Here is a 25,022-nt window from a genome sequence, read left to right on the forward strand (position 1 = left end):
TGCGTTTTAACGGAATGAGTGCCAGAGTAGAGTAGATTTTGTCTATGTCGTAAAGTCAGAGGTCTGAATTTGAAAAGGTTAAGAGTCATAGCAGTGTGCAAAACTAGCACTTCTATAAATAGATATATATTATAAATAGATTATAATAACATTTAGGGCTTACAATAACAGTAGATAGGTAAAGTTCTTTTGAGTCCTAACAGTCTTAACCTGTTAAGTCCTGGATAGCTGCCTGTTTAAAACGTATAATCTGCTAATTAATAGCAAATTCTAGTCTTAAATTACAGAAGGATTTATTTCACCATGGCTCTGAGCAGATTTGGTCCAATGTTTTAACTGTTTTCCTGTATCAAATAGTAATATATTTCTTTCCTCCTATAAACTGTCAATTGGAATTTTCTGTTTAAGTTAGAATTGAATTTGATAGGATATTAACTGAGGCTATAACATTGGATTGTACAGGAGAATACAGAAAGTGAACAATCTATAAAACAAAAATTCTTTATTAATGTTTAAAAATTACTAATAAAGCTCATAGAATTCTAAGATAAATGTTTTCACTGAGAGTGTCTCAAGATCAGGTTGCTGTCTGAAAAATCTGTCTATTTACAACAATGTTAAGGAGTTCTTGTGATTTTTTTTTTTCCTTTAATGTGCCTTTTACTACCTCCCAGTTCTGTCACTTAGCCAGGTGTAAGAATTATCACTCTGAAAGCTTTTATTTGACAGTGAAATAAAGTAGATATTGAGATACAAACTGAATTTGTCATGCCATTTTGTTATGAGTGGAAAAAGAGATGAAATTTACTTTGAACTGTGTAGTCAGTTTAATTATTTTCTTCGTTTCATTTTTATTACTTTAGTCGCTTTTCTCACAAATAGCTGAGCCCTTTGTATCATCAAATCAAGCTTTTTTTTACATTCACTAATCCCTGTTATCTTGAGAATCACCAAAAACTACCTCTTCTCCCTTCTTTTAAAGCTTTGATGAAGTGCATTACCAGGAAAGGAGTCTTGTAGGAACCTAAATTACTTTATTTATGTTTTCTTACTATTATGAAAAACGTATTTGCAGTAATATATCCTCTAAAATCAGTGTAAGTTTTGATTTTAGAACATCCCAGGTTTCATCCTTGTATCTAATACTTCAGTGATCAGTTCGTGCATGCAGACACACTCATTCACTTTATTACTATTTTGTGATTCTCAGGTTGGGAAAACATGATGAAACATGACTTTAGACTTGATTTTGTGCATACAACTTTTATTTGATCGTTATTTTATTTTCTAACAACATCTACACTTATGCCCTGTGAGCAGCTCATAATCACAGTGATGTATAAAACAAAGTCGTCAAGTTTGTTCTGTCTCAATGTATTGAACATTCATGGAGTAGTCACTTGATGACAGTACACTTGATGTGGTTAAAAAGTCACTTAAATTTTTACAGTACCTGGTAATAAAACACCATTTAAAATCAGAGCTCTGTTCTGTACAGTGGTGTATGTACATTGAAAAGATTGAAACTCTTTATATCCACATGGCAAGCTTTGAAATGCTGCTTCACCAACTGCACTTCTCAAGCAGATGTAAGTGTATGGGAAGGAGAAAAGGACCTTATAGTGCAAATAATCATGCAAATAGAGCTCTGTGTAACAGCCATAATTAAGTCAGGGAGAACAGAACTCAGATGAGCTAATGGCTCAGATCAGTTAACAGCTCAGATTAATTAACAGGTCTGCTGTCCAAATGTGGACAAAACTAAGTATTGTAGAAATCTGAAGACCAGAAAGACTATGTGCAAAGCATATCAGAGGAATATACTTAAAATGCAATGGGAAATAATTTTGTAGGCTTGCTTAGAAAAAGTAAAAAATGATACTGCTTTATTTCTTTCATAGAGTAATTATGGTAATCATGTTTCTGAAATTCCAGCCTACAAATTCAACAAAATGTAGTACATTCAAGAAATCAGAACAGCATGCACTTTCTATCTATTTGATTTCATGTAATTGCTTCAAAATTTGAATGATAATTTATTAATTCCAACCTTGAGAAAAGTTTTACTTGGGAGAGACCTATAATTATGAGGTGGGAATATCAGAGAGTAAATCATCACTTTTTTTGTGTGAAATAAGCAAAGATGCATCCTGTGTATAAAATAGTAGTTTAATCCTAAGGAAAAAACCCTTTCAGTGGATTTGGTTTTGGTGTTCTCATACAAATGAGAAATGCTTGTCCACTGAGGTACCCTGGAATATTTTATGATACAGAGCGAGTAAGAATGGGATTTAACCATGGATGGGTTTTTTTGTTGCTTTGTTTTTTTGTTGTGTTTTTTTGGTGTTTTTTTTTTCCCTTCTCCCAGCTGCTCTAACAATATCCTAGTTTTAAGGGGTAGAGAGAATGTAGAAATGGGAGTTAGATATTTCAAAGGTTCATACTTTGTCACTTCATGATTTAAAAATTAGTAACCCTAGAATTGTAGAATCCCTTAGGTTGGAAAAGACCATTGAGTTTAGACATTAAATCCTATTTCTATCTGTCTTCAAATGCCAAATTTCATCTGTATGGACAGGTGGTATGGAATTTCCCTTCACAGTTGCCACTTTTGGGTACAATGCAAGTGTTACAGAGGAAGCTTTAGAAGTAACCTGACTACATTAAATTATTCTGCTTTCAAGTTTGATTTTTGAAGTTACTCTAGAAAATTTGTTTACTGTTTAGAGAACTGATCTAAATATGCAGCTCCTCTCCTCATCCTAAGTCACCAGCCTAATTCATTACCCTGGGCTGGAACACATGATTATTTGTTAGGTTTATGCAGTTTTTGTATACTACTGGATAGATCTTCCTCTGCTAGACCTGCATCTGAGATCAGTGGTCTGAAAGAATAGATTAATTCATTTAATTAATTGTAATTATATTTTCAAAGTAAAGACATGAACAATTTTTCCTCTCCCCCCCCCCCTTTTTCTTTTTCATCTTTTTATAGTTTAAAAGACTTGGAAGGAAAAGGTTAATATAAATCCTATTGTACATTGGTTGGTTGTCTTTATCAAGGCACTTTATCCAGAAAATCCCTTTCTTTGTGTTACACAGTATGAAAACTCAGGCTTAATGGAAATGCAAAGTCTCTGTCAAGGAATGTTGTTGTTAAGCCAGGAAGATCCCTTTTTTCTTGACCAAACTACCAACTCATCATTAGGCAAGTAGAGATATCAAAGCCCAGGTTGTACAGATTTCAAGATAGGTCAGCTCTGAACAAGACATCTTGGGTGGTTACTTAGTGTTTTCCTATTAAGGACTGAGTATAAATGTAAGCCTAGTTTGTAATTAAAATAAAAACCTGCTTATGCAGAACACCTTTAAAAATGTTCTCTAGAAATCTGCCTGTTATTTCGGAAATTTTCTCCTTTGCCACTAAGAAATTGTGAGCATTTATTTATTTATTCAGTGAAATTTGCCTCTTAAGACAGGTTTTATTTTCTTATGCTGCTGAGTCTCTCTAGATCAGTGGGAACAAAGCAAGATTCTTGAGAGCAGGATAGAGCCCAGTGCTCTTACAGGAGAAGAAACAGGGGCTAATTTGGATAATTAGGGAGGGACATTCTCCTATGATGTGGGAACATGGTCAACAACTCCAAATCTTACTGTCTGAAATAGAATTGAGCAATTAAAACCTGGGCAAAAAGGATTTGATACAACTTAGCTTAGAGAGAGTTTAAATTCCTTTACCAAACTGAAGTGAGGTGGAAAACTTCTACAACTGACCAGAGGAGGAGGTGGGGCTGAGTGTTGCCCCCCTGTAACACTCAAGTTAATGTTTCATATTCATTACCTCATTCTCAACTGGTCTTACTAAGAAGTTTCAGGTGTTCTTCAGCAGGGCACAGGGTTTTAAAAACATAGAGCAGTTATCTGAACTGCTGTTATTACCCAGTACTCTGAAAATTACTACTTTTGGTAAAATCTGACGTTGTAAGTCTTTGGTATGACAAGAAAACTTGGTAAAGAAAAATGTTTGAATGACTTCTTGTTCAAACACTTTTTGTAACTTCTATATGTCCTAAATTGTTACTTAGTCTTAAAATTAACTTTAATTTTACTCATTCAGTTGTTTTCAAACACAGATGATTGGAGCTTTTGCAGTAGTCAAATACTGGCAAATCCAGCTTCAGGGAGGTGGGGGAATAAAGGACTCATAGTCCTGGACATTAAACACACATCAGGCATGTTCATTTGTTGACCCCTAAACCCCTGAACTTGCAGTGTTTGAAAGGGAAGGCATAACTTTGTCTGATTTTGGTTTTAAAATGTAGTCAGGAATTATGTTTATCCTTTGAATAGTGGCCTGTGGTTCTGCTGTACAGACAGAACAAGTTGTCATCTGAAGTTGTAGTCATTTAGGGGCAACAAAACATTTTACTCTAAATATGTAACTGGGAATGATAAGTATTTCTTAGTGGCTGTGGCTGAGAAAGCCCTGTAATAACTCTAAGGCTGATCCATTTTAGTCACCCTGATTGTCTTCTTTGTTTCTTCTTGGTGTGAAAACCATCTCCAGCAGAGGCTGCCTTTCTATGGGGTGCATGGATAAGTCATTGTTTTTCTGGATGTTGTTAAGGCCTCTTCCTTTCATTGTCTGTACTCTGCACCTCCTCAGAAGAGTCACCAGAATTGCTTTCATCATTACCATGGCAATAAACTTCCCTACGCAGCTCCGGGGGCCGAATCCAAAGGGTTGGAAATAGCGTGAAGGGACCTGCACAGAATGACAAGAGGAATAAAACTTAGGACAAGTTTTTCGTCATAAAAGTAGCCAAAATTATGATGGAAACTGGCAGTAGGTATACTCTGAAAAACTTGTGGAAATAATTTTTTAGGAGCAATCACTTGTTTCACACTGGGCAGCCCTCCCACCAAGCCAGGCCAAACTGCAGACACCAACAGGAGTGTGGGATGTTTGAAATGCTCAGGTAGCAGGGATTGCACAGTTAAACAATTTAAGTCTGCATGTACTGCAGTCTGTTTGTCCTGTGAACTACAGGGTTTCACCCCAAGCTGTGAAATGGAGTGAAGCTTCTGCTCTTCAAATGCATTAAAGTTCATTAAAAAGTTTTTCAGAAAATGTTCATTATAAACATCACAAATATCTGAAATACAGACTGATGCCTTATCTAAAGATAATCATAAGATAATCATAAAGCCATACACCCACCACATTTGTCATTATAAAACCAATGTTCCCAAGAACTAATTTCTCATAAAATGTAATGCAAAAAATTTTGTTTGATATCTAATAGAGAGATAAGACTTATAAAATTGTCTCCTGTCCTATGAATTGGAATATGAAATGCAGGATTCACAGAACTATTGAAGAATGCACAGCCAGTTTCTGTTACTTTTATTGATACTGAGTAAATCAGTTAAAAAGAAAGTCTGGCTATAAATAAATTATTTTTCTTCATCTGTGTAACTTCCTTTTTAAAAAGTAAGATATTAGCTGTGTTCTGATTTCCTATTTAACCTAAGAATGGAGTAGAAAAGGTTGGCTTATATTAAATCATCTGGAAAAAAGTGTCCTTTTTCTCCTTATTTTCAGACTGAGAAAAATGTCTTCTGTTTAAATTTTTTCCAAATAAACTGAGCTGTGCTTTTTGAAAAATGATACGTAAATGCAAGTGTTTATCATACAGAGCAAGTACAGCAGCTGGCAGTACAGCACAATGGCAAATGCACAGCCTGGGAAAATGGAAAAATGTTTAGATTCTAACAATGGGATCTTATCATAAATAATGCTGTGGATTGCTATTCACTTGGAGAACTGTGGGAAAATTGAGCCTGCCAGAATAATTATGTGGCAAACAGAATGCATCAAGTCAGACAGAAAATGTGTGGTTAAATATTTGGTCAAGGGGAAATATTTTTAGTAGCAAAATGTACTCATAAAATAAGCAAGATATCCATTTTGATAGAAATACTTAGAACGAAAATAATGGGTGGCAAAATGGAACCCGTTCACAGTGAATAATAATTTCAATAAACTTCATCACTTGCTCCCTTCTTGAATTTTCTACAGACTCTTTTTCTTGAGCTGTTGTTTTTAATATGGAGCAGAGTTTTTTATGGGTTATAAAACAGCAGTTTAGAAATGCTAACCAGGCTGATTGGTGCTCGGTTTTGTGTGGCATATGTGGTACACCTGGCTTTTTTTGATGGGAAATATGTACATCTTACAGGTGTTTCTCTGGCTTGGACACTCATATCTCTCATTTCTTTGTTTGCTTAACTACTTCTTCCAGTGTTTTTCCTAATAAGTCCATTTTTGGTGTATCAAAGTGGGTCATCTACTTATTTCTTTGAAGTTGCTGTCTGTGTCTCTTTATGATGTCCAGTGTCAGGGGATATAATGGCAACTATGTGTGCCTGGCAAATTTAACTAGAAATTGTTATTCAAAGTTATTGTGTCTGGAAAAAACTGTTTTCTATATTATAATTATTTTTTATTTAAAAGGGACTTTGATAGAAAAATATCTGTCTAGATATGATAATAATAATTAGCAGGATATATAGGTAACTACACACTTAGACAAAGCGAAAACAGTCTTATGGTCAGAAAGTTCTTGATCAAAGTGAGAGGAAGGGACATTAACAATAAACAATACCCACTGTTCTATAAGAAAGGAGGTAGAAGACTTACATTTTTCTCAAAATTTTCAAGAGAAAACTCATTTGGCTTTGGGAAGAATTCAAGCTTATGCATGCGACCGATATTGAGGATAATATTTGTCCCCTTTTTCACAGGGTAGCCATCAATTACATCATCTTGTAAAGCTTTCCTCATGATCAAGTCCACAACTGGCTGGTATCTCATGCTCTCATAAATAAAGTTCTCCACGATTTTTAAGTTTGGCATGTCCTCACTTTGTATGTCTCTGTCACCTTGTGGAATAAAGCAGATGGTGAAGGGGTTAGTTGGTTATAAATGTAATAGCTTCATTATAGAAATATCAAAGCATTTTTGGAAGATTCTCAGGTTCTGAAATGGTGGGAAGGATCCAACAGCTTTAAAGGAGTCTTATGTAGCCTTAGTTATTCAGGACATACAAATAGTGTTCATCAGCACAAACCCTGGTTTATTTGATGATCTCTCACCTTCTTGTTAATACACTGAGTCTTTGTTCTCCTTTCTTGTCAGCAACAAAACTCTGAAAGTTCTTCCCTGGCTTTTGTATGAGGGAGCAACAAGACACAACAGATAAATCTTCCAACAGCTGACAGCAAACAGAAGCTGGGAATAGTCTGGAGATGGGAGATAACTTTGTGGGGACCTTAAATTCTCGCCCTGTGATTGGGTTTGGCTGGGTGTGCAGCTCAGTAGCTTTGCAAGATGAAAGTTTGCTACCCACAGTAGGTCACCTGCTTAAGGAAAAGGCAGCAACATCCCACTGCATTAGAGATGAAGGCTATCAGAAAGAAATAGGGGAAATGAGTCAGCTGAGTACTCAGCTCTCATGAGGACAATAAAATAAGGTTTATTAAAAGTAGCTTTGAAGAAGAGTAAAGGACTTGTTATACATTTTCCAGTGTTTAACAGACCAGAAGTAAATCTCTAATAAGAGTGGATGAAATTAGTTTCTATATTAGTTCAGTGTCAGGCTTTGAATGAAGTCTAGAGAAAGGAGAGAATACAAATTTGGAATATCTTGATTGTGTTTTGAATAGTTAGTAATTAGTACTTTGAGAAGACCAATTTGAGAGCAAAACGGATGACAGTAGAATATAATTTTAATTTTCTCCAGTCTTTCCCTTCATAGTGAAACTTAGAGAAAATCTGTATTTTATCTCGGAAAAATGTTGGTGATTAGAAGTATTTGAAATGAGTGTCCCCTTTTGCTATTTCAAGGTAAATGGAAAACAATTTCAATGACACTTATGAGGTGAATGCTGATTTCCACTACTGTTGCTGAGGAGAGAATGCAGCACATTATTTCTAACACATTATCAATTCTATTCCTATTTTAATTTATTTTACAAACTGCTCATCTTCTTTCACTTAATCTTGAATAAAATCTTTTATATATAATGGTAGTTCATATGTTTTACACTCAATGCTTCTATTAGAAGAAAACACTTAAAATTTTCAGCCTTTGAATTATTGAAATTTAGATCACTGACTTTGCAGCTCCTGCTTACCCACAACAGTTTCAATTTCTCTCATCATCTCCTCTTCCACTGTGGGGTGCTCTGCAATCAGTATTAGCATAAAGAAGAGAGTCACAGACAGAGTATCAGGAGCAGCAATCATCATCTCCAGCACACACTGGTTCACATTCTCAGCAGTCAGATCCCCTCTGTTCTGAAAAAAAATGGAAGTTTTGGAGAAAGTGTTGATTGCTGACCTCTGATGCCAACAAAGGTCCCACAGACCGTACAAATTCTTGACAGTCTATCTTATGCTAAATAACATTTGGTCTTTGTCTTTCAGAGAAAAACAGAAAACTCATGTTTTGATGGGTGTGTGTTATCTTACAGAAAAGCAGGAGTTTGTTCTTAGCTTAGATTCTTCTTTGTTTATTGCCTTTCCTTACAGAGTTTGTGAGCTGGCAGAGATTATCCAAGATGGATTTATATAGTATTTGAAATCTTTGCAAACAAAAGGCAATACATCAAGATAAAATACAGAGGTTAGAGAAAGACAGAAGGACGTTCAGGGATAGATGCAAGAGTTTTAAGGATGTTGTTTAAGCCATGAAATAAATACAACAAGCACTTGATACCAAAATACAAGTATTCATATTTAAATCACTGTTAGGGACTCCACAGCACCAACAAATTGGCATCCTTTTATGATGACATGGCTTTCAGAGAGGTACATGAAGTTTGAGTTGCAAAACTTGCATTCAGGAGAAGGTCAGAAAAATCTAAGTTAACCATGTTTTGAGTACATTTCTAATACCTGTGCAAAAATCAACTGGGATGCAAAATCCATGTGTTCATCCAACTTTTCAACAGTGGAGAGCTGTTGTCGTTTCTGCTCTATTAAGGTTTCCATTGCCCCTTTAAGATCCTTGCTGAAAACAGATGAAATCAAACATTTTGAGAAATATCTGCAGACTCGTAGTATACACTAGAGTATGACTAGAAATATAGAGATTATACCAGGAAAAACATCTAAGAATGGCAGAAATTAAGTATTCCTAGGAACGGTTATATGGTTTTCTGAAAAGTAGTAATAATAATATATAATATATATATATTTGGAGGCAATTTTTTAAAAAAAGTATTCTGAAAAGGTTTTGAATGAAGTCTTTATGTTTTTCATTTGCATTTGTTAGAAAATTTTGTCTGGGTCTGTAGGGGTAAATGCATTTAAAACTTCAGTCCTTGTAAAGTTCTCAGTATTTATAACATCTTTTATGTATTAGAAAAAGCAAATGGCTCTTTTTGCAAAATTTATCAGGAGAATATTAGAAGTCTTCACATCCTGTGGTGGTTCTTTGCATTGCTTTAAGTCCAGAAATCTTATTCTTTTTTGTTTGCAGTAGAAATTTATGAATAAGTCCATTTTAATGGGATAGCTTTTGAAATATCAGTTTTTGCTTGCAGGGGCTTTCTAGTAATAACTGGGCCATAACATTTGGCTATTATTTGCATTACAGGATAAAGCAGCAATCAGTGCCATAATAAAACTAGCAAGCAAATGTTAGAGAAGGAAAATCTTGTGTCTAGTTCACAAGAACTGTCGATTACTTTAGATGAACCTCCATCTTTCCCTTAAAGCCTTTATGTTATATAGCACTATCAAAACAGTTTATTACACATGCCTGCTAAGTAGCAATTTCTTTCACTAGGTGGAATACAAATCCAGAATGAAAAAAAAATGATTACCAGTTCTTTTTAAAGCCAGCCCTCTTTTGGCAAAAGGCAGCAAACAAGATCATAAAAATAGAAGAGGCATTTTGTATTTTTGCGAAGAAAAATATGACAAAATGTGTTTGTTCCTTATTAAGGAAAAACCCCTTGAAATGGTTCATCACACTGAGCACCGAGTTTTAATTCAGAAGTGAGTTGTTGACTCAAAAATGCACATGGAGAGAACCAATAAATAGATCTATGCTCTCCTGGGCTTGTGCCCTGAATGTGGATGGGTTTTCTTGTTTTGATGAGCTGTAACCTACTATTGAACTGTTCTCAACTAGGCAGCAAATGGAACTTCACCCCTTATCATGGCTTTTCTTTGTCTGAACTGAACCACTGATCTTAATTGAGTTTCACATTTGAGTTGGCATTAACTAATATTTTAGTGAATAAATGGGGACTGAAGAGACAAACACTTTAAATTGTCCCCTGAGATTATCTACTTGTAACATCAGTGACAAATCTTATTCTGTCTTGGCTCTGCACACAGGGGACTTCAGCAACCATCTTTTAGTTTCCAAAAGGCAGAGGAAAGTGCCAAGGAGCATCTCCTTCATAAGAAGAAAGAGTCTTATGCAAATAATTTGTAAAACTTTGATACTTACACTGCATCTTCATATTTCTTGCACAGCCAAGAAATCTTAAAAAATATGTCAGGCTTTAATAAAAGTGCTTGCCAAGCATCAAAGTAGTTTTGAATCTTGAGTACAATGGCATTCTCTGGAAATGAATGTTAACAAAAAAAAGTCAATAGTCAAGGAACATAAACAATTCAGAAAAATTAATAATAAGGTCCTGCTCCCTACTCTAAGTTCATGGGAATTTGATAAACAACTGGTAGGTAACATTTGTAGCACACTGTAAAAAAGGTATAATAGATTATTGTAAAAACTCTAGGTAACTAGCTAAAAGGACATATTGGTGTGTCAACCAGAGCCAAACAGTCTCCCACAGGAGAGCAGGAGCAGAGTGCTTGCAGAATATTGAAAGGGGTTAACTTAAGGGTAACTTAGACATCCTGATAATATTATGTCTCTCCTATGGTTTTGAGGATGAAGAAATAGCAGAAGACATAAATTTTTAGGTGAACTTTTAAAGGCAGTAATTTAGTTTGGTGGAAAGGTTTCAGATTCTTTAATGCAGATGATATTGGGATTGTACCAACTCAGTGCATAAAAATCTCTTTAGATGGTGCTATTCATTAAGGTGAATGTGACAACCTAATGTATATTTTTGATCATATAAAATTCTCTTTTCTAACTAAAATTATCATAAATCATTCTCAGTTAATTATACAGTGATATAAGAGCCTGTTCTTGCTCTGGTTTTTGAAACAATACTGCTGAGTGATGTCAGTGAATTTTCCTTGGGCAAGCACTTTAGATCCATCATAAGGCATAAAAACAAAGCTTTTAGTACCATCCAAAGGGATCCCAAGGAAAAGCTTGTTTGATGTGTCAAGCATGATCCGCCTCATGAGATTCAACACGTTGATGTTTCCCCGTTCAGTTGTCACTTCCTCTAGTTTGTCCAGGTGATCCACTGTTGACTCCACACAAATTGCTATCATACGGACCAGACCAGGACCGGACAGAGCTGAAACACATGTGCAAAATGATTTGGTAATTTTAAGTACCTTATTTGTAATTTCTCAGTTGGTGATCCTGGTGTCAATAAAATGGTAAATGTTTTCATGTGAGTTACTGATGTAAAATCAGTCTGAAACTTAACTGGTTTATCATCCTCTGAAAGAAAAATGGAAGCATTTTGACTTAAAATGGCCATGAACCCAAAGCCTGAACTTTACTTATACCCATCCACTTTGTACCTCACGCATTTTATGCCAGGTTCATACCATGTCACACAAAGATATTTGGTATCACGTGGACAGCCTGTCTGAGTGGGAGTGTATCCACAGCCTCACCTGCTCCACAGGCCCTGTGGATGTCCCACCTCATTTGCTTGCAATGACACTGATTAGGGAAGAGAGCTTGGGGATTTGTGGGGAGGATGATGGAGATTTCTCAAAATGTAACTCCTGGGTGCTCTGAAACAGCCTTGTACCTGTGCAGCAACCCGCTGGCAACCTGTAATGTCACCGAGGACATTCTGAACCCTGGGAGAAACAGCATTTCAGAGAAGATTGACTGTGCCACAGTGGTGCAGTGTCAGTGCACACTGATTTACCTTTGGTGAAAAAGGGTCGAATTTCCTTCCAGTGTGCTGGGTTGTTGTTAAATATGATCCCGTTTTCATACATGCCAATGCACTGCAATCCAAGCTTGCTCCCAAATCGAGACACATAATGCCAGTGTTTCATTACATGGAACACACTTGAGGATCTGGGAGTGGAAGGAGAAAAAAGCCCAAAACAAAAACGTAATTTCATAGATTGTACATGACATTTTTATGCTGATATTTTACAGTTGCTCTGAAATGTTGCCTTGCATTCTTAATTTAGCAGGAAGTACAGTGCTTAACATGAAAAATTCCTCATACATAGTTAATAAATCTTGATGATAAATACCTCCAGAATTTATGTTAGAGCAATAATATATTCTGTTCAGATTTAAAACTATTTTTTAGTTAAAATGCAAATGGTTACCAAGTTTTTAAACTGAGTAGGGTGGATACATAGAAATATTTAGGTATGTAAGATACACTCAGGCAGTGACCAAAATCAGACATGTCAGAGGATAAGGTAAAATATTTGATGTGTACTAAATTACATATATACTTTTGTGGCTATTTGGTCATTTCCAGACACATACTGAAAACATAAATATAAATGCTTCATTTAAATATGCAGCATCATAATATGCAGATATGCATGAGATAAATATTCTTAAATAGATCTGGAAGGGAAATCCATGATATGTATAATTCTTTTTACAACGGGCAAGGTTGATTTGCAGGTGCTGGCAGACAGGTTGTGATCACCATTGTTGCTTTAAGATACAATTTCCTTTAGAGGGAGCCAGCATTTCAGAAATGGGGACGTGATGAAAACCCGACCAAATAAAATCCAGCAAAAGAAAGAAAATCAGAAGAGAGATTGAAATGAAACAATGTGCTATTTTGTTTACCACTTATCACACTGTATGGACCAAATCCCAGACGTCTTCCATGGATTTAGTATACTTTTTTGTCATGAAAAGTGAATGTGACTTTTGTTATTGACTGTGGCAGTGCTGGGTTTTCACTACAGTTTTGTGTGGCCCAGAGGTAAAGTTAACCTTAAAGGTTTTTTTGCATGTCAAGGGACATCACATGTAATTTCCTGAACATGAGAAGATGTTGTTGAATTATAACAGCTGTCTCCAGGAAGGAAAAGGTGCAGCAGGCTCATTTTGCTTCCATCCATCCCACGTCTCTACACAGGAGATGGATCACAATGTTTTAAGGGAGGGTTTCATCAAGTGACTTTGTACAAGCAGATTTTCCTCATGAAACTATTTAATGAAGTCTTCCAAAAGACATTGTCTGTTTTAACCAACATTACAAGTCCTTCTCTCTGTGCACTAGCATCTCAGTATTAGAATTGATGCTAAAAATTCAGATGCTATTATTGAAAATTGTATACTTTTACAGAATTCAGGTTGTATTTAGTTTTGCAGTGAATTTATGATCCACTGAAAACTTTAAAAAAAGTTAAATACTTGTTTTCTATGTACAGTGAATGATTTTAAGCAAAAAATGTCTGTAGAAAAGTGATGTATTGACTGTGCAGTCTGATGCAGCTCTGGTACTGTTTGTCAGCACTCCTGGTTTGTTTCTGATGAATCGGCAGCACAGACAGTGAAAGGCAACAATAAGAATTTGCAATATTTTCAAAGCATTCATAGCATTATCAAAACATTTTACTGCAATAGTTGATATTTGCAACACCTATGTAGGATAGGAATGTAAATAGTTTTCCGTCATGATTCCTTTTTCTGCAGAGGTTAAAATAGAGATAAAGCTGACTTGCATCACATGGCAAATTCTGTGGTAGTTCTCTGTGCTGCATTGTCTTTCAAAAGCTTTTACACAGTGAAAGCTGAGTAAGGATTGATTGATATTGCTAATAAAAAGGTTGTGATTCTTTATCCATTACACATGGTAAACATTTTACCACTCTTTTTTTTCGTATTTATTCCTTCTCTTTTTCATGGTATAACTCATAAACATCCAGAAGATCCAAGAAGAAAGCAGACATCCCCTGGAGCTAATAAAATTATAGGCTACAGTTTAGCATTATGCTTAATACTGTGTATAATTGAAGCCTATGAATAATCCCATTAATTGGAGTGGAATTACTCATAATTCCATAAAGCTGCACCTGCTTAATTAAACTGCTGAATTGGAGACATAACCTTCAAGCATTACTTCCACTGTAAGGAGAAACAGGAACACAGGAAACTGGAATTTGACTTAATCCCGCATTGCAGTCAGTCTAGGTTCCTGAACAGAATGTAATCCTCATAATAAATTGAATAGTAAAATAGTAAATGATTTTTAGGACCAAGCCACAGTGCCTAATCTTCCTTTCCACAAAAAACTTAAGAGAATACACCAAAACTTCAACAGCAGAGTTGTTAAAGAAAGAAAAGATTAGGAAAGTGTCTGTGAATAGCAGGAAGTAAAAGGTTTATGTTAAGATAAATTTTGGAAATAACAGCATCGGTTCAACTTTAGAAAAAAGTAGCAAAGAGGTTGCAAAAAAAAATACGAGAAAGCTTTTCAAGTTATTAAGGATAGGAAGTAGAGGATTTACTTGCTAATTATAAATGTTTCTTCACCGCTGATCCAAACTCTCACGAAGTCTCCATATGTCTTATTGTAGTAGTTGCAGGCATTACCCACTCCCATCCAGAGAAACCTCCCGTGAGAAATGAGGGGGCCGATTCCCATGCAGTATCCTGGCCCTAAGAAACATTCAGAAAGGTTTGGTCTCAGCAGTGCTCCCTGGCAAGAAAATATCCCTGAGCATCACCCTTTTGAAAGGAGCCTTTTAACGTGACAGTCCCGGACCGCACTGGGCAGTTCACACAAACAATCCTGTTCTGGAACTGTCTGGGGATCTTTGCACCTACACTGGGGAAGCCTCCAGGAGTGCTTTCAGTGTACCACCAGTGACAGGCGTTGCTTCCTTGTACAACTTCCAGCTGCTCTGTTTTAAGATACATTTGGAGGGACAAGAGTTAGAAAGAAGAAATGATCTAGAAAAGATGCATATGATATATTGATTATTGATTTTTAACAAATCCCTTGTGTGATCTTGACTGAATTTTGTCTACAAGTGTCATAGTAACACCTACAAAAGTCAGGGTCCTTTTGATATAATTAAATGTAGTTGTCATATTTCTTTTAAAGTCACTTAAACTAAAGTGAGAAAACACATATTTAAAGGAAAGAGTATTTTACTGTTGTGAACTTATGAAAACATGTTGAAGTTGGAGCTAAGAACGGACTAATAAGCATTTCATCAACAAACTTCTCAACTAAATCATTCTACTGTAATTCAGAAACAAATGTCTCTCTTACAATAAAATAGACAAAGTGGAGACAGCAAGAGAAAATTTGCCCTTAATTACCTTTAAAAAGAAGCTTCCTTCTTCAGGGAAAGCTACACTTGCCCCTTTTGTCTGTAAAATATGAATCTGACTCCACAAGAAAGCTCAAGTACTTACAAAAGTTTTGTATGTAGTTTAAAAATTTTAAAAGTTGCTTATGGTTTCACCTTTTACTGATAGGAATGACAAGACCCCAGGTTATTTAAGTACTTGAAAACTTAGAGCATATTAACTTAGTTCTATTTTCTTGTAGATGCAATCAAACAAGTAATTTATAATGCACATGAAATTATGAACATCTACAGTTTGTAAAATGTTATTATATCTTTCCAGCATACACACGATGAAGATGAAAACTAAATGTCATATACTTATATAGCCAAGCCAGGGTTATTATTGAAGCTCTGAGTTTAGAGTGAGCCTGATTTCTTTTATCAGTTATTTTTAAAAATTGTATTATTTAAACTGGCTCGTAATAAATTTTGTTACAATACAATCATTATTCACCATAACTTTCTCACATTTGAGAAACAAACAAAAATTGCTTTGAGAGCTTTTAGGTGGCACTATAGCTAAAGTTAATTTACCTGGTACTGATGAAGTTTCTTCATGATTCCATATTAGAAACAGAAAGCACATGAGAAGGAGTATGGGCACTGTGGCCACTGGCATCGTATCTTGTACAAGGCTGGTGATGTTGTAGTGCATTGGATTCAGAGTTTCCAGGACCATCTTTTCCAAGAAATTCTGCTATGCTTCAGAGAGAAAGAAGGGAAAGAGGCGGAGGTTGTCAACGCTCAGTTGTATTCAGCTTTAGTAGGTACCTCTCAACCCCTTTGTAGTTCTTATAAATGAGCAAATTAGCTCTTGACGTAGCTTTATTTTATAATGAGAGTGACTGTTGGGACTGCTTGCCAGGACAGGCTTCATCACCAGTCGAAACAGACATGCAGCAGACACTCTTTTTGCTTGGGAATAACAAAGATTTTCTGACCTTGATGTTGAAGCATAGTTTTGGATACTTTGGCTGACAGACCTTTTATCTCTGATATTGACTTGGCCGGCCAATGCTGAGGTTCACTCCTCTCAAATTTCTAACCAAAACACAAGAAACTAAACTTTCAGCAGATGTGGAAGCACTGAATGAGTTCACTTGCAAGTTTTTGTCTCTGTTACTTAGCTGTTTCCATTATTATAGGTCTGTAGTGACAGAGTTCTTGAATTTACAGAATAACAATGGTAGTTTTTAATGATGCAGATAAACCCCAGGTAAAAACCATGTTTGAAAACATGTTTGAAACATGTATTACGTGTTGTGGGGTGGGGTTTTTTTGTTTGTTTTTTTTTGGGGGGGGAGGGGGATTGTTTGTTGGTTTGTTGGGTTTTTTTTGTCAGCCTTTGAGTGTAATCACATTTCTTCATGGTTCATCTGCTAAGTACTTTGAAAAATATAGTGTATGCCATAACAAACAGGATCATAGATTGTCTGTTACCATATTTTTCCTCAGGCAGCAACCAGCATTTGGCACAGGAAAGAAAATCCAAGAAAATGGACAGGAATGTCGTGCATAGAGGGAGTAGAAGGATTCATTCAACGTTGTTTTGCATCTCTTTGACTTAAATTAAAAAATATAAGAAGTGATTGTACCTGCTAAGGAAGATGTTATTCTGTGAGCGAGAACTCATAACCACAGAAAGATACTGCTTCTATCTGCCCAGTATTTTATTAATAAAACTTCTTATATAAAAGAATATATATTAAAAAAATAAAACTTCTTAATAAAGCTTTTTAAGTCTACTCTGGCAAGAACAGATTTCAAAATTGAAGGATTATATTTACTTAACAGGAAGCTTTTTGATACAGTTTACTTTCAGCAAGAGCTTTCTTGTTTGTCTTGTGATTTGGTCTCACATTGCAGAAAAGATTACACCTGCTTTGTAGTGACCATCCCTGCTATAATTACATTAAACTAAGCCATGAATGTGAGAGATGTTTTGTAGATAGTAAGGAGACTGTTTATGGTCAAGGCAGACAATGTACAGAGCACAGGCAACACTCTGGGGAGGGGAACAAGCAACGGCTTGAAACCTGGGGGTGAATGCCATGCTCCAGTGTTTTGGATGATTGCTGTGCCAGGTTCCTGGGATTGCTGTGATCCAAAATGACCGACCTACCAGGTGACCTGTTAGAAACATCACGCTATTCCAATGCATAGCACTGCTGCTCTTCTGGAAGTGTCCATGTACATCTCGTACACCTCCAGCTGTTATACTGTCTTGCATGTTGTGAAAAAAGGTTTTGTAATCAGAAGCATTTTTTGTCATGTAATGGTATTTATTAGTTTAGATTTCCTTGAATGCCATTTGTTACCACAACAAAAACATGACTGCATATATATATGTAAATATTTTTATCAGCTTCAGTCCCTTTCACGAATGGGAGCTTACAGAATTATAGAAGGAAATAACTACACTTAGGGCATAAATTTTCACTTTTTTGTTGCTTTTTCTCTGGGTTCCCTTCATCTTTGTACTCCATTGACACAGATAGGCTCTGATGTGCATTGTTTTCTTGTTTTGTTTTGTTTTTTTCACCTCCAAGATTCTGCTGTGTGTACAGTAGTTTCTCTGCCTCCTATTCTCTATGAAGAGAAGTATGTAGTTGGTTATGCATTTGGGTGCTGTGAAATAAACCAATTTCATACCTCCAAATGTGCATCCATCGATATCATATCCGTAGGTCGAGCCCTGCCAGAGGTCAAGGCACTGATATGTCTGCATGGTGTACTTTGCAAACATGAGACCCCCCTTTTATTTTCTGAAAATCAGCCCTGAGTTTTGATCTTGCTCAGTTCTTAGTTATTCACAGCTGAGGCTTATCTTTGTTTTGACAGAGACATGGAGGCAGGTTTCTGTCTTTTCAAAACATACTGATAGTAATGGATTGACTTTTAGGTTCTAGATTGTCTCAACTTCATAATTTTAGTAAAAGAATTTTTTTTTTTTCCCTGTGGTATATCCAATACATCAGTGTGCACCTTGCTGTTAAGTTTATAAGTTTTATATCCTGGATTGTGCTGTCATGTACATAAAAGAATTAAAGGCGATGATTTAAATTTGATTTCTTTTTATATTCTTGAAATGATCTGATATAATCTTGTTTTTAGTCAAAGTGGCTTTTCAAGGTCTTAAACAGTTTATATTTTCTGTACTGAGAAGTTCTTTGCTTCATTTCTGTGAGTGTGATCCAAGTAGAGTTTCAGGGTTTGCATTTGGACTGCTTTTTTTTTTTTTTTAATTGAAGAAGCAAACTGGATCAGGAAAAAATCACTTCAATATAATTCAACTGAACTACTTGTCCTGCTTGTACCCATTGCATTTTTTAGGAATTGTCCATGAGGTAAGTCACTCCTAATAAAAACTCTGCCAAATAAATTTTTATTGTTTTACTGATCTGCTCCCCTGTTTCTGAAAGCACTCTGGGTTGTATTTCAGGTCTATTTTCTACTTTTACCTCAATCTTCTACAACTCAAAGGATAGATAAATATGGTAAAATGTGAAACTTAGGGAATAAATCCCTTTTTCAGCCATTTATATAGTTCGAGTCAGTGGGCTGGAATTTGTGTAGTTGTAGAGCTCTATCACATCTAATTACTATGGAAATGTATTCTAGCAGTGTTGAATGGTTATTATAGCCTTGTAGAATAATCCTGTACCACTTGATTACTATGAAATTTAATCTAAATAGTACTTACAAATTTATCTGTTGTCTAGGGTAGAGGAGGAGGAGGAAAGGAAGAGGTGACAGCTTTAGGAGCTTGGAAGTGGGGGTTTAGTAGTGATTATCCTGCCAATCTAAAGGGGTTCTTGAGAAGTAAAGGAGGAGGCGGGAGACAAATATTGTGTCAGAGGGCAAGTGAAACAGAAATGCAGAACATATCCATGGTTGTGTGGTGTTGAAAAAATATCTGTACTGTGAGACAAGAAAGATTGTTTGATGCCTCTCCTAATATTTGGAATCGTGGTTTTCTTAATTTTAGTGAACCTTAATTTTAGTGTGACAGCATTACTTTATTTCTCAGCTGACCAGGATCTAACCCTAGATGATGCTTCTCTGAGTTTTTAAGTTCTGCCAGCTGCCTTTAGTAGCACTTATAAAGTGCTGTTGGATTGTTATGTGGTGGTGGCTACAACTGTATCTGCTTCAGTGTCCACAAACCTCGGTTTCCTGTCACCCCTCTGACTCAAAGTGTACAGTGAGTTTCAAGGTGCAGAGAAGTTTGAAGCTGCAGAACTGTTGTAAATGTTGCCACTCCTGTTGTCTGGAGTCAGTTTGGTCAATTAGTTTTCTTAGCACCACTTGTACCGTCATCTGAGTGGGACTTAGGTGGTCAATGCAGATTAAACTCTTTGCCAGGGAAACAAATACCTCAAAAATATCTTCTGTTAAGTGTAAGACTCCATTTGAATATTACTATTTGCCTGGATAACTGTAGTAAAGGCAGTGCTGGTTTTTTTTTTTTTGTGATTTACACAGTGGTTGATGTGTGATTTGGAAAAATCACTTGCCAGTTTTAGTGCCTTTCACAAGAAGTCTTATTGTTGCTTAGAAACCACCATAATGTCCAGGAAAAGTATTATCCTCATTAGATGGTAAAAGGGTTTCATCTGAAACATTCCATCTCCTGAAGCAGCACAGGTGTGTCAGTGCTTGTGAGCCTGAGAAAGAGCTGTGGAGATGAGCAAACCCCTGCAGTGTTGGTAAGACTGGATTTTACTGCCTGTCTATCTCAAAGTTTCCTTAGAACACCATAAGATCTAATTAACTCAAAACTAACCAGAAAATGAGTTGTGGAAAGAAATTTCTCACTAATCTGCTTTTTATCAGACCCCCTTTTTATGACCATGGCAAAGCAAACCTGTGTGAGGAGGGTTTTCTGTAAGTAGCTGCTATCAGTTTCTATTGCTGCTTGGTAGGTGGTTTTGTTTCTGATTTATCAAGTAAAGGCAGCTCTTTCTACCATAGTTATGTCTCTACTATTGTATTTTTATTGCTAGCAAATACCTTGATCAATTGAAGCAAATATTTAGTTGGTACAGAAGGGATGAGTCTCTAAGAAATATAAATTAATTTTTTTTCTAGTCTTATGTGAGATATTTAATATCAAATATTCTATCAAAGTATGTAAAGTAATCCTGAAGAAAAATTTATCTGGGTATTTGAAAAAGCAAGACTAAGGAAGAATGCATGACTACTCTCAAACCATTCTTCCTGCAAATGACTTCATTAATCAGAAATAATTATTAACTAAGGTATAGTAGCTTAAAGAAAGATAACACTTTTCTACAGTAAGCACCAACTGAGAGAGATCAAACTATGACTGAATAAAAAACTTCTTCCAGTCAGTTCCAGACTTGTTCTACATGATGACCTTTTTTAACCTCACTTACAATCCATTTTTTCCCTACTGTGAAAATGATGCTTCGAAATGTTGGCTTGTCCAAGTTCACTCACTTTCCAACCAATTCTACATTGCTGTACAGCAACAGTGCCCACCCCTACCTTAACTTTGTCATGATACACATCTACAAAATCTACTTGAAAGTCAAAAGAATTAAATCAGAGACCACAGAAACAATGAAGAGGTTTGGGTTTTTAATCAGGGGAGCTTGTATCTTAAAACACTACAGTGATTTAATATTTCTTAATGTAATACAAACAGTTTGAAAGGTTGAATGAAGTGAACACTTTCTAAGGATGACTATTCTGCAAGAACATTGTGCCATTTTTTTCTTAAAATGAAACTTTGAAGAATACTTACAAAATACATAACACATTACTGTTGTTTTAGTACCAAGAATTTGGCTGAAGACCTGCAGATTTTCTACTAAAAAAACCAAATCTCTCTTTAGATAGTGACAGCATGTAATTTACACAAAGATAATTACAGTAACTCAGATTAAAGCAGCTCCAGAAGGTACACTTCCCACTCAAAAGCAAAATAAAACCCATTTATGTACTGTCCCAGTCATACTGTTTGAAGAAAAATGCGATAATATGAATTGAAAATTTACCTGTGTCTTCTTATTACTTCTGGATTTTTACCGGTGGAAAGTGCTATCCTTGTTACTGATGTGCTCCTTTTAAAGATCTGAATAGGTTTTCTGGTGATCACTCTCTGTAGCATCTTTTATGCAGGTGCTTCTTGTTGCTAAGAGATCAGTTGCTTAGAGATGGAAGTTTGTTTATTGTAATAGATCCGGGGCTGTTGCTTTGAAAAGAAAATTTTGTAATTTTACCTCTACATCTCAGTGTATCTGCTGCAAAGTAGCCAGTGATAGAAATACACATGCCCAGCACTGATTAGAACTGTGACTGGAGAGTAAAACAGAAAAGTAAACAAAGTTTATAATTATGTTTGTTGCCTCTGAACAAGGAAAGAGATTTGTCCTTTAACTGGAGGTACAACTAGCAGAAATTGTATTAATTCTTTGCTTAACATATTTTTGATGTATTTTTAATTTCCAACATCAAGGAAGTCCAAAAGTTTTATTCTAAAATAGGGATGCATAAAGTTGTCAATAACATTGTAAGATATAATCCTGCAGGAAAGAACTAATTGACTGTCCTGCTGTTTCCTTTATATTCCTGGATGGTTTGATAATATAGTCATGCAGAATGACTATACTAAACTAATAATGACTAAACTATAGTCATTCAGAATGACTAATGACTAAACTAAAGGCCAGTTCCTCTGCTTTGTGATGCTTATCTCTTTTTGCTCTAGCTTTGGGCAACTAACAAACTTAATTTATGAAAATCCAATTGTTTTCAATAACTGCATTATAGGATTGCAGGAAACATTAAAGTAATGACCAAAGATCTATAGGAAAACGTGTTGATATTAGTAAAAGAGGAAACTAACACAGAAGCATGAATAAGGTACTTGTGCCTATTACTTACTGGTTTGAAGCACCAAGAGAAGTCCAAATTGTCTCAATGTCTGTTGTGGGAAATCCTTAGCTGACTCAGATACCTCTTCTATAAATTTGCTCCTATGAGTCCAAACAGACTGTTTGGTGAAATAGGTCAAAATCATCTTTTTTTTGCTTAGTGCTCTCAAGTTTAGAAAACCAAGTCCCTCAATTCTGTTTTCAGCAAGGCTGTGTTGCATCCTCTGGAGGTGAGACACGGTGCATCCTTGTCTCTCACTGTCAGGACACAAATGGAAAAGATTCCTGTAAAATGTTTTCATTCTTCTTTTTCTGAATTCACTCAAGGCTTTAGCATTAGCATGTAAAAGGAATAGATGAAACCAACTAGAACACTGCTAATAAGAAAACCCATCTAATGGGGAAAAGGGCCTTACATTTAGAGAAGTGTGATCTCACTTGGAACAGAAGGTATTTAAGGGTTACCTACAATAGTCCTAGTGATGGAATGTTTTTAACTTGGGGAAGGATGGAAGAGCCATAGAATTTTATTAAATGTGAAATCTCTTTTGAGAAGCCTTTCTTTAATTAATAAAATAAATAAGTTTGGGGAGAAAAAGGACTGAATTCATGCAGAAATTCTTGTGGCATTACTGCAACCCTGCTGAAGAGACACAGCTTACACAACCACAAGCCAGCATAATTTCAACTTGACAACTGAACTTTTGTTCTTTTTCCATGTGCACACACTCTTCCATATCTATTTATTATGCAGGGATTTGTTTACAGTACAAGCAAAAATGGGCAGAACTTCAATTCTAATGTGTCCTGTATTTAGAACTAGACACAATAATAGCTGGAAACTATTGCATAGGATCTGGTGTTCTGAAAGCGTTAGAATTACTTTATTTCAAAAAGAGATGAGAGTTGGTTTTTCTTTTTAAGCCTACCTAAATGTTTAGGGAGAAGTCATGCATGAATATTGCTTTTTGTTTTTACAAGCCACAGCTATATGTTTCTTCTGCTTGTTGACTGGGGATATTTACATTCTACAGGAGCTCAGTGTTGATGCTGATTTTGGTCCATTTGATAGTTTGTTACTTTCCAGCTGTCAATGTGGACAAGCTATGAAGGATCAGCTCTGAAGCAGATGGGTAATCGTTTCACGGGTACCAAACTAAGAAAGCTTTGCATAGCAGTGTAAGAAAGCTACCACAGGAAGTTTCCAGCTCTTTCCCTGGATTTGAAACTGGTTTATGGCATTTAGGGGTGCTGTGATTTCAGCTGGTGAGAGGAGTAACAGCTTGTGTTGAACTTTCCGTGCCAGTTTTCTTGTTGTGTTTTTCCTTTCTGTTCCCCACGTATTTTTATCCAAAGCCAAACATAGCATTGCTTTTGTGCTCTATCTAGGAAGGATACAAGGGAAGTTAAGATGCTTCAAATGCTTGTGTGTGCAGCCATCCCTCAGTGACTTTGGAGATGGTGTGTTGTTTTATAGGTGTTGGATCAGGCTGTAGCATTAGAAAGTAACGTGGCTATTGGTAAAGGAGCTCTCTGAGGCATTACTTTCATTGTTGCTAAATTGCAATTAAAATAAATATTAGCTTTTTTTGGAAGCACCTATATCCTTAGATATTCTTTATTATCCTTAGGTATTTCTTATTATTGTATATGTATTATTACACTTGGTAACAATAAACTATTAAAGTACCCTTGTTATTTTTAAAAGCCTCACAATGATAAGTTTCGTAAAATAAGTTGATACCAGGAATGTGAAACCAATTTTTTTCTTTGTCAGCAAGTGTTGCTTGACATTTAAGGAAACCTAGAATAGCCAGTTTCTCACACAAACACATTTTTATTCCTTGCTCCATCATAATTTATTTAACCGAAAGTACATTTCTAAAAATGAGGAATCTGATAGAGTTTTTGTTGGAGCTCCTTCTTCTGACAGTGCTGTTTATCTACTTACTGAGAGAATTTGTTATTCAGGGGTAAGAAGTCAATTGAGTTGGTCATGAAGTAGTCACAAAATGGGTTTAATAATGTGAAATGCTTGTTTATAGTTAAACTACGTTTGTCAAGCCTGACTTCTGTGGAATAGATCTTTAAATCAAATAGTATTTCTGTATAACAGAGAAAATGTATCTAAGTTCTTTCATGCCAAAAAATTCCTGAAACTTTGCATAATGCAACCAGAATGATTGGACTTGTTGTTCATTACAAAGGTCTATGGTTGAATGCCTCAAATTCTTCAGAGCCTGAGTAGGCATTCACTGAATTAACAAAGTTGGGGTTTATACCATTAAAAAAATAAAGCAGGATTTTTTTCCTCTTCGTAGTTGAGCAGAAGGGTGCCCTGTAGGGGCTCTGTGGCTTAGATGATAAAATTGATTAGAGTTCTGTTTTAGTAATAAGGACTTGAATCTCACCTATTAACTATGTAGAAAGAAAACAAGTTCAATTAAATCAGCAGAAATGAAATCACTAGTATAAGAATCAGTATTATGAAACTAGTAGGATGAGATCAGGCTCAGATCTTAGTGTATGGGTATGAGAGAAATACTTGCCTTTCTCCAAGGATGGATAGCCACTGGTAAATCTGTCAC

The 25,022-nt window shown here is 35.7% G+C and overlaps 2 protein-coding genes across 3 annotated transcripts in view; one reads left to right on the top strand and one right to left on the bottom strand.

The window, feature by feature from the left end:
- GLDN (gliomedin) overlaps positions 1 to 25,022 on the top strand; it is a 126,190-nt gene that overhangs the window by 70,478 nt on the left and 30,690 nt on the right. The window lies entirely within an intron of this gene.
- Positions 916 to 21,742, bottom strand: LOC126636992 (aromatase). 2 transcript variants are annotated; one of them, XM_050309827.1, is made up of 10 exons: positions 21,556 to 21,742; positions 16,067 to 16,229; positions 14,681 to 14,831; positions 12,112 to 12,266; positions 11,344 to 11,520; positions 10,530 to 10,644; positions 8,963 to 9,077; positions 8,200 to 8,362; positions 6,704 to 6,945; positions 916 to 4,765 (listed from the first exon to the last, which is right to left on the bottom strand). In XM_050309827.1, the coding sequence occupies exons 2-10, from the start codon at positions 16,209 to 16,211 to the stop codon at positions 4,514 to 4,516; spliced, it is 1,515 nt and encodes a 504-aa protein (XP_050165784.1). In that variant the 5' UTR covers positions 16,212 to 16,229; positions 21,556 to 21,742; the 3' UTR covers positions 916 to 4,513. The 2 variants fall into 2 exon arrangements, with proteins under 2 accessions (XP_050165784.1, XP_050165783.1); XM_050309826.1 differs by having other exon boundaries at positions 16,067 to 16,234.

The sequence above is a fragment of the Myiozetetes cayanensis genome, unplaced genomic scaffold (assembly GCF_022539395.1).
Source record: "Myiozetetes cayanensis isolate MyiCay16 unplaced genomic scaffold, myiCay2020 scf14, whole genome shotgun sequence".
Lineage (NCBI taxonomy): Eukaryota > Metazoa > Chordata > Aves > Passeriformes > Tyrannidae > Myiozetetes > Myiozetetes cayanensis.

Excerpts from the sequence above, each read along its gene's own strand:
- LOC126636992 (XM_050309827.1), bottom strand. The coding sequence starts at position 16,211 with ATGGTCCTGGAAACTCTGAATCCAATGCACTACAACATCACCAGCCTT. Across the intron at positions 9,078-10,529 it reads AAGAAATATGAAGATGCAGT|CAAGGATCTTAAAGGGGCAA; the intron begins GTAAGTATCAAA and ends ATCTGTTTTCAG. Across the intron at positions 6,946-8,199 it reads AGAAATTGAAACTGTTGTGG|GTGACAGAGACATACAAAGT; the intron begins GTAAGCAGGAGC and ends TTATTCCACAAG.